The sequence below is a fragment of the Alligator mississippiensis genome, chromosome 6 (genome assembly GCF_030867095.1).
Source record: "Alligator mississippiensis isolate rAllMis1 chromosome 6, rAllMis1, whole genome shotgun sequence".
Taxonomy (NCBI): Eukaryota; Metazoa; Chordata; order Crocodylia; family Alligatoridae; genus Alligator; species Alligator mississippiensis.
In genome coordinates, this window is record NC_081829.1 from 1,966,907 (window position 1) to 1,976,311 (window position 9,405).

Below are 9,405 nucleotides of genomic sequence, written 5' to 3' on the forward strand. Positions count from 1 at the left end.
AGGGAGGAAAGGATGGAGTAGCATCCCTGTTCCCTTGGGATCACTCCTAGGAGGGTCCGAGGCACGTGGCTAGTTGCTGGCGCTCAAGCCACGGTGGACCCCCACTGCCCGGTTTCTCCTCCGTCCCGCAGCTGGCAGTCAGCGTTGGGAACGCTCGCTTCAACGAGATCATGGAGGCCACGCTGCCGGCGCAGGGGAATCTGAAGCCATCATCAGGCAGTGACATGTGAGTAAGAAAGCTGAGATCCCTGCCCCAAACCCGCCAGCCCTCGAGGGAGATGGGGAGTCGGGGTCTCTTGCTACAGCGGTGCCTCGGGGCTGGCCGAGCCTTTCCCTCCAGGTGAGGATGGTTTGATTCGACGTGCCTGCCTTACCCTTGCTTCAGGACCCTGCAGCCAGGCACGGGCAGTGGTGTCTGCCATGCCCCGGCTGAGATGGCACCTCTATGCCCCCTGCCCCGCAGGAGCGCCAGGAAAGAATATATCGTGGCCAAATACATGGAGCGCAAATTCGTGCAGAAGACGGGCAGGGAAGACCCTCACCGGCTCTGGGAGGCTGTCCGCAGCCGGGATGTCTTGGCGCTGCTCCAGGCATTTGCAGAAGGGCACGACCTAGGCAAACCTCTGGCAACCCCCGACGGCCAGGTGAGAGGCTCTTGCTTGCACGGTGCTGGCTAAGGGCACCGTCTCCTCGAGGCCTGATGCTGGCTGATTCCTGGTGTCTGCATCACAGGAGACTGTCCAAAGTGCATCAAGGCCATTGCGGGCCTGGTGGGGGGCCCAGCTCACAGGTTCCCATGGGACCTCCAAGAAACCCAGTTCCCAGTCTCCCATGCTGGTGGGATCTGACCCAAAGAGTGCGGGGTTGAGCATCCAAGGCTGGTAGATGCCTCCCAGACCGTTCCCATTTGGTCCCAAACCCCGTTTTCCCCCAGAGAAGCGGTTTTAAGGGACATTCTGCTTGGCCCAGCCTTGCTGTGCTTCAGGCCTGGGACAAGGTACCCCGTTCGAGCTGAGCCCCTGGATGTGGCCACCTCAGGAGTTGGTGCTGAGCGACACCAGCTGTTCCCTTTCCTCCTGGGCTTCAGGGACCTGGTTTTGCAGGGCCACGAGGCAAATGGCAATGGGACCCATATACTGGTGCAGCTGGCTGCAGCTGGTCTCCTGAATGGGCAGAGCAGTGGGATAAGGCTTAACCCTGCTGCTTTTCCTCCCGTGGCAGGACCAGGGCGAGCTGGCTCTGCACGTGGCCGTGCGATATGCAGACAAGTCCTCCCTGCCGCTGGTGGACTTCATCATCCAGAACGGGTAAGGCTCAGACCGAGGCAGGCAGGGGATGGGGCACCCACATCAGAGCTGCACATGCATCAGGTCTTGGGAGCCATGTGCATCCAGGCCAGGAGCAAGCCAGAGACGGCACTGGACAGTCAAAAACTCTCCTGCCCATGAAACCCAGCACGCCAGGCCATTGGAGGGGTCTTCCCAGGTGTGGCCCAGCCTGTTTCCAAAGCCGGGGGTGGGAAATGCATGAGATTGCAGCTTCTCCTTCCTGCCTCTTGAGAGGCCAAGCAAAAAGCAGGAGAGAAAATGTCACCCCAAGGGGCCCAGGATGGCGAGGACAGCAGGGAGATTGGACGTGGCAGGGTACACAGGCAGGGACGCTATGCCTGCAAGGGAGGGAGGCATGTGGGAGTCGGGGATACAGGGCAGGTTGGTGGATAGCGTGATATGAAGTCCCCGTGCCGGAGCAAACAGGCCAGTGCCATCCTGGGCTGGGGACATGGCAGGACTTTCTTGACCGGTTTCCCCCAGGTTCATCTGCTGATCTCCTAGTGGTTATCCAGCCAAGGGAGGCTCCTAGTGCCCATGCAGGGCAGGCCAGCAGCCTTCCTCCCATTTTACAGATGGTGCAACTGAGGCACCGTGCGGTGAAATGACTTCCCCATGGTCTCATGAGCAGGGCAGCACATCCCATGCTCCATGTGTCTTGTTCTAGCTCGGGGGAGAGGTCCAAGACTCTTCTTGGAGGCCTCCCACATCCTTTAACTGCCTCTGCCTGCTTGCACAGGGGGAACCTGGACAAGGCGACCCTGGATGGGAGCACGGCCCTGCACTACAGCGCCCAGTACAACCAGCCCAACTGCCTCAAGCTGCTGCTGAAAGGGAAGGCAGCTCTCAGCCCAGGTAGGCTTCAGGCCTAACAAAAAGGGAATTCCTTCAGTGTTTTTTTTGCAGATAGCTTTCCCCTTTTTAAATCAGTATTTCAGCTAGAGATTATTGACCAAGTGGGTTGTTGTATGCAGTGTGTGGATGGAGCGTGGTCAGATATGTCCACGTCTTCACTGCAGTCAAATGAGTTCTGTAATCAGGTGTTACCCCTAACCCGCCCTCTGTCCGCACCCACACGCAACTCTGAGTTCAGTCCTGTTCTCAATCCTGGCCAGGCTGGGGGTCAGAGCACAGGTTTAGATTGCATTTGTGCCAATAACTTGGTAGTGAGGACACAGATTTAAGTGTTTTCCCCTGGGACACCCAGGCAGAACAGCCCAGTTCTCCCAGATTTGCCTGGGATGGGATCGGAGCAGTTCAGTGTATTGTTATGATGCTGTTATCATCATTAGCACAGCTTCAATTACTGTTCCTGTGATTACTACTAATCGTCTCTTTAAAAAGTCTGTGGCAGCGGGTGTATTGTGGGTGCATGGCTGCGGCCCAGTGGCACCCTCTGGGCACCGCTTTTGGGGGGATTCCCTGAGCCTGGGAGAGGAGCGGGCATTTTCTGGGGGCTCAGACCTGGTGTCCTTTCTACCCCTCCAGTGAACACGGCCGGAGAGACAGCCTTGGACGTGGCAAAGAGACACAAACACACTGAGTGCGAGGACCTGGTAGGTTGGGTCCTTCGTGGTGGGGTGTGTATGGAGGGGAGCAGTGGACAGCCCCTCGTGGGATGGGGCAGGGGTGCCTGGCATTGCCATGGGGTCAGCCCAAGGGGTCTTGTCCCAGGACAGAGGTGGGAAGAAGCAGGTTCCTGCTGGAGAGGAAGCCGGGGAGGGTCCTGAGCTATGAATTGGTGTCATGCACGTGGCAGGGGTGGCAGCCGGGCCCTGAGTTTGGTGTTTCTAGCCCTGTTTGACTGGCCAAGGTTGGGGTGGGGGTAGAGCGCAGGTTGAGATTTAACTTTCCCTAGTGACATGCTTTACAGTGAGAGTGAGTCCTCCAGTGTCTTCCCACAATTCCCCTGGACCCCCCCAAGAAAGACCGGTCCAGTTCCCCCACACTTGCCTGGAATAAAATCAGAGCAATTCAGATCATTGGGATGCCTATTATTATTATTACTGTTATTCATTATACTAATCCATTCAGATTCTTGTTGTTATTATCAGTGGGACAACTATTATTTTTATTACGGTTATTAATTATACTAACCATCTCTTCAAGGACTCCGAGATAGGTCTCCCAGAGTGCCAGTCCCGCACTCGCACACATGCACACGCTACACGTGCAAATCCAGTAACTCGGGGCTTTGCACCATGCTCGCTCCCAGTGGGGCACTAATTGCCCGTGTTAACTCTGCGGTGAAGACGTGTCCTGTTGCACGTGGGATTGGGGTTTGTAGCAAAATGCCCCTGCAGTAGACCAGCGTCCTGGCAACTCAACCGTGTGCTGGACGGTCATAGGAAGATGGGTCACGGGGCGATGCATCCAGGTGGTGAAGTTCAGCCCCGAGGTGTGGATGCCGCTTGGCTGCGTGGGCCTAACCGTGGCCCCGATGCCACGCGTGGCCCTGTTTTTCCTGGCAGCTGGAGCAGGCGCAGGCTGGGAAGCTGAACCTGCAGCTGCACGTGGACTACGACTGGGAGGCCCCGCAGGAGTACGCCTACGACAGCGAGGAGGAGCTGGAGGAGAAGGTACCAGTCGCTTTGCTGGTCTGGTCTGGGGGTGGGGGCACAGACTTCGCTGGCATCCCCAGGTCACGGCTCGCAGCGCCCTACCCTATGTCATGCCAGGCACGTAGCCCCCTCCTTATAGACTCCCATCCCCATTGCCCCTCGGCTCTGGGATGTGTTCGCTTGGGGTTAGGGCTCGGATGCGTCTGCATCCCTGTAGCTCCCCTTGCAAAGCGAGGGGTGGGAGGGCAGACCCCTGCGGGGCTCCCTTCCACTGACGGGCTGCGCCATCTGCCCTGCCCAGGTCAGCCCGCTGCAGCGATCGTTCAAGTCCACGTCGTCGCCCACCACGGGCCAGCCCGGCCTCGCCTCCCAGAACCGGTGGAGCTGCACGGGCATGGACATCACCAACAAGACCTACGAGACCATCCTGGTCCCCTCGCGGCCCAGCCCCCGGCGCTCAAACAGCGAGGAGATTCCCCCGCCGCTGCCGGTCAAAAACCCTGCCAGGGGGGGCCCCCGCACCAAGCCCGGTAAGCCCGTGCAGGGCGGCAGAGGGGAGGCAGAGCTCTCGGCTGTGGGGATCGGCTGCGTCTCTAAACCCCCTGGGCAGCAGATATGGGCTGAGCTTGCCGGAGCATGGACGCGTGCCCCAGCCAGGGGGTCTCCGGGAGCCGCTGCAGGTGGAAGCAATTGTGATGGAGTTATTTGGGGCTCTTGAACCCCAAACAGAGCTGGGGGGGGGCTCCAGTTGGTTCATGCTCTATCCCACCTGGCTCCCCCATACCTGGGAAGGGCTTTACAGCTTACAGGGGCCACAGGTAGGCCCTCAGAGAGCAACCAAAGACCCAACAGGCTCCCAGTTTGACCAGCAAACCCACTGGGACACACACCCCCTGATCTCCCAAACCTTCCCTGCCCAGAGCTCCCACGCCAAACCTCCGAGCCCCAAGCCAGCAGCTCACTGGAGGCCCCCGCCGTCCGAAACCTGTCCACATCCAGCGCTCCGGCCACCTTGGACAGTGGAGCTGGCCGGCAGCTCTCCACCTCCCTGAGCCCCACGGAGACCTGGCGCGCGGCCTACTGGGAAACCCACGTGGAGATGGAAAGCAGCGCCCAGCGGAGGGGGGCTGAGACCAGCCAGGCCACGGTGCCACCGCCGGAGGCTGGCACGTCCCCGGAGCAAGTGCAGCTCAACCCTGTCAAGTTCAGGTAGGCGGCGGGGATGGGGACACGGCTGGAGTCACTCCCAGAGGTGCGGTACCTTCTCTCCACATGTCGTGAGCGTGGAAGTGGATGCTTTTTCATGCATGCAATGAACTGCGCAGTCCTCTGAGCCCGTGCAGCGTGCGTGTCAGGGCACAGCTGCCGTCTTGCGGGCTGCTGGTTGTACAGCCCCAGGCGCAGCTCCTCCACACTGGGGACTCCGGCTGCAAGGACAGTCCAGGCTTGTGGCCTGTTTGGAAGAAGGAGAAGCCCGTGCTTTGGAAAGGAAGATCCTGTGGCAGTATGCACAGGAGCGGGGGGAGCTGGGGGCACAGCATTGCCGCTTCCCCAGGTTTCTTAAGCAGCCTCTTTTTGCCCCCCACAGATCAGAGAGCACCCGCTCCTACCGGCGCATCAGCGGCAGTGCAGGGGGCAAAGCCCCCAGCTCGGCCCCCGCCCCGCACAGCTCGGCCACCCCCGAGGACCTGCCTCTGAGCAAGGCACCAAGTCCTGCCCCTGTGCCCATGCCCAGGAGGTTTGCTCCGGTAGGTACCCGGTGAAGGAGGGCTCCCTCCCATGCTTGCGCGTTGGGGGGTGCCCAGTCTCCTCCCAGCACCCTTGACCTTGAGGACCCCGAGCTCCTTGCTCCGAGGGGGACGCTCCCTGCTTTCCACTGTGTTTTTGGAGGGGAAGGGGATCCCTGTGCCCTCTCCCCCGCTGACATGCACTGCTTGCTGGGGCAGGCCAAGGTGAGGCAGAAGAGGGTGAAGGCTCTGGTGGACTGCAAGAGCGACCGAGCCCGGGAGCTGACCTTCTCCAAGGGCGAGGTGATCGTGGTGACCCGTGAGGAGGATGAGCAGAGCTGGGTGAGTGCCGCGGCGGTCCTCGCCTCCCTGCCCCTTCCCAGCACTGGCGCCAGCACACCTGGGTTCCTCTGAGCCCAGCTCCCTGGCTGTCCCCCTGCCCAAGGCAGGTGACCCATTAGATCAGGCACTTTTGGAGGGCTTCATGTGAGTGCAGGGGGCATCTCCACCAGCCCCTCCAGCCTGCTGCTGCACGTAGCTGGAGTCCTCCCATCCTCTGGGGTTTAGTCCCCATTGGGGTGCAGAAGCTGCCCACCCCTCGGCCCAGCATCCCTGTGGCTTTGCACTCTCCAACTGGGCAGCCTCCCCGCGTCCCGGCCTCAGAGATGAGAGCCCGTGGCCGTGACCCCCCTCTGCCTTCTGCTCCGGGTTTGCAGGTCGGCTTCATCGAAGGAGACGGCTCCAGAACGGGCGTCTTCCGGGCCAGCTCCGTCCACCTGCTGCAGGACTGAAGGGTGTCCGCCTCCCTTCTCCTGCAGCGCAGAGGGGCGGAGAGCTCTCCTTGGACCTGGCTCGCTGCACCCTCACCCGAGCCCTGCGTGCTCCTCACTTTCCTCACCCCCTCCTGACCTGGCCCGCCGGAGACTGGGCACTGCAGCATGTGGGGCCGGAGCCGGAGCTGGGTGGAAACCCCCCGCTGTGATCCTTCTCTTGGACAGCATCGCTTTAGGACCAGCGTGGGTCTCTCGTGCTGGGTCAGGCCGGCTCTGCCCAGCCTTGCAGCTTGCTGGAGGAACCGGACCACAGGGTCCCGTGTCTGAATCAGCCTGGGAGAAGCCCCCTGGCCCTGGCACAGCTGAGGGCATGGGGGGTGGTGAGCTGACCAAGGGGTTTCAGACTCCTGCCGCAGCTGGTTAGGAAGCAGAGAACCGGCAAGCTCAGTGCACAGGTGGGGTAATAGTTTTTCACCTCTCCATCCCTCCCGTCCTTCGCCCACTTTGTGACTCCAAGGAGGAATGTGGACTCCTGCTCTCTCCTCCGGGGGCTTCCTTAGGGTTGTTTGAGGTGGGGTTCGCCTGCCTCTTACCACCCTCCCCTGGTGCGAGCGTGAGAGCCCTGCTGGGCCTGGGGGCTGCTGGGGGCACCTCCTTCCCCTGCCCCAGTCCTGCAGCACCCCCGGCTCATAAAGGCAGGGCAGGGAAGGTCCGTCCTGCCGTGGGAGTCCTTCCTGTGGCCACCCGAGGGGCTACCCCCATGCTCCTGATTGCTGGTCCCCTTTCCTAGCGACCCCCCCAGACAGAAGAATGTATCAGCACGACCGCCCCGTCCCGACTGCCTTCCCCACCGCCCGGCGCGTCCCCGCGATGCTCCAGACCAACGTGCCTACGGGGGCTACAGAAACCGGTGTGCCCGTAGCCACGTGGGCTGCTAAGTTTGGGGCACCCGACTGTGACCCTCGTGCTGAGTCCAGTGCCTGGGGTTGGACTAAAGCATTTCAATTCCTATGAGACCAAACTGTTACGGGGGAGGGCATGGCTCATGTCATGCAAAGGGTTAATCCCCAGGATCGCCCCCTTCCCCACTTCTCCAAATAGCCCAGGAACTGCCTGTGGCCCTTTCTGTTTCCTGCCGCAGGAAATGAGGTTGCGATGTCTTGGCCCCGCGGCTCTGCCGTTCCTCCCTGCTCCGGGACGATGGAGACGCCGGTCTCCTCCGGCGGCAGCCCCTCGGTTGCCCTTGAGTTGTCCGTGCCCTGCCTCCTCAGTGCAAATACTTGAAGGGAAGGGAAGGAGCTGGGCAGGTGCCTCACTCCTGATCCTTACCAGAGGTGCCCAGATGGCCCTCTGCCCCGTCGGTGGCACGCACCCAGGAGGAGCCGACCTGGGCGTCTGGTGGCACCGAGGATAACCCAGCTTCATGTCTCCCGTGCATCTCCTCCACCCACCCTGGAACTGTGAAACACTATTTTTTTTAACTAGGAAAGTGCTATTTTTGGTGCTCACAGCCACGTCCGTGTCAGGCCGGGCTCAGACCGGAGTTGGGGGGCGGCTGGATTCAGACACAGACGTCTTTCAGCCCCGTGGCTGGAGGAAGTTGTTGGGTAGCGGAGCCTGGCCCGGGTTTGAGAGCCGTGGCTGGAGCGAGGCGTCTCTATTGAGGCTCAGGGGGAGATACAGACCCAGTGGTTCTCCAGACATTCAGGTACAGATTTGGATCTGGATTATGACCCCACTTCCCAAAGGCCTGGGGCGCTGGTTGAAGGCCCTTTTGAACGTACAGATTTTCCACCGCCGCCTCTTTTCAATCCCACGAGGCTCGGAGACAGCCAGGGAGTCTCTGTCCCTTGCCGAAGAGGGGTCAGGCTGCTACTTGGTTCTGCAATCACTAGGACCAATGCTTCCTACTCGTACGAGCTTCCCTGGGGATATGTGGGATCAAACCGCCTTATGTTATCATTGTAAAGGGGCTTTTTTTCACTGAATATTTCATTGCAGAAGGGGCATTTTATTGCTTTCCCTTTTGATTTGGAATAAAATTGATTTTTAAAAAAATAAATACAAGGGGTTCTGCTAATGCCATAGACAGAAATAAGGGCGGAGATCTAGGCACGTCCCAAGTGAGCGCGCGGGATGATGTTGTATGGACGCAGCGCCTCATCCCAAAGCGCGGAGCAGGTGACAGATCCGAGTTGCTTCACCCACCGCTGGAGGGAAGGACGCGCTGTCTCCCAGCAGCTTCAGGCCGAAATGTCAGAATATGGTCTTGTCTCGATGCTGCTGGGTGAATAAAGGTGGCTCGAATTGCACCTGGGCCGGGGGTTACTGCCATGAAATGGGCCTTTTAGTAACCGATGCTGGGGTTACGTCACCTCCATCACGACAGCACCCCACAGCTTGACGCTGGGGTGTTGGGTCCGGGAGCGGCACCCCTGCTGTATCTCAGCATCGTTTCCTAGAGCACCCGAGTCCAGGGGCTCTCACCCGGCTATAGATGTGGCAACTCTTTTGCTTCTTGCTCTCCAAAAGCTGCATCCTCTTGGCTCCTTTGATGCAGTCCACATTGGCGAAGGTTTTTTTTTAAGCGAGTATCCAGGTTACTTTCATTCTGGAAGTGGTCAAAGTTTTCCCCCGTCCTCCTGCCAGGCTTCTCAGTGGGAAGAGTTGAAGGCAGTCCTGAGCCATCGCTTCCCAGTGGCGGTCGTGGCATCACAAGATATTCATGTGCGTTCCCACCTGGCCCTTGGCATTAATTGGTCGCTCAGCTCTCCCGAGACATCGTTTGTGTGTCTGTCCCAGCACGAGACCGTGGGGTGCAGCCTTGCTCAAAGGTTTGAGAAAGCAAATCCCCATTCCCCAGAGCCCATGAGCTTCTTCCACCTGGGAGACCTCAGCAGTGGGCTCCCGGGAGCTCAGCCCCTTTGCATGGCTCTGCTCAGCCCTGGATTCAGCCAAGCTTTGAAGCATGTGCCTAAATCCCCTCCACTTCAAGGCAAGCTCAGGGACACGCCGA

The 9,405-nt window shown here is 60.0% G+C and overlaps 1 protein-coding gene across 3 annotated transcripts in view; it reads left to right on the forward strand.

Annotated features, from left to right (window-relative positions):
* The window catches only part of ASAP3 (ArfGAP with SH3 domain, ankyrin repeat and PH domain 3), a 31,863-nt gene extending 23,407 nt beyond the window's left edge, over nucleotides 1-8,456 (forward strand). For 2 of the 3 annotated variants that reach the window (XM_019490231.2, XM_019490232.2), the window contains exons 16-26: nucleotides 132-226; nucleotides 386-644; nucleotides 1,222-1,307; nucleotides 2,068-2,183; nucleotides 2,817-2,884; nucleotides 3,800-3,907; nucleotides 4,191-4,419; nucleotides 4,810-5,098; nucleotides 5,478-5,637; nucleotides 5,836-5,958; nucleotides 6,333-8,456. In XM_019490231.2, coding sequence (XP_019345776.1) covers nucleotides 132-226; nucleotides 386-644; nucleotides 1,222-1,307; nucleotides 2,068-2,183; nucleotides 2,817-2,884; nucleotides 3,800-3,907; nucleotides 4,191-4,419; nucleotides 4,810-5,098; nucleotides 5,478-5,637; nucleotides 5,836-5,958; nucleotides 6,333-6,407 — 1,608 coding nt within the window. In that variant the 3' untranslated portion in view covers nucleotides 6,408-8,456. The remainder of the gene's footprint in view (nucleotides 1-131; nucleotides 227-385; nucleotides 645-1,221; nucleotides 1,308-2,067; nucleotides 2,184-2,816; nucleotides 2,885-3,799; nucleotides 3,908-4,190; nucleotides 4,420-4,809; nucleotides 5,099-5,477; nucleotides 5,638-5,835; nucleotides 5,959-6,332) is intronic. The other variant, XM_019490233.2, reaches the window with a different exon arrangement.
* The last annotated feature ends 949 nt before the right edge of the window (nucleotides 8,457-9,405 follow it).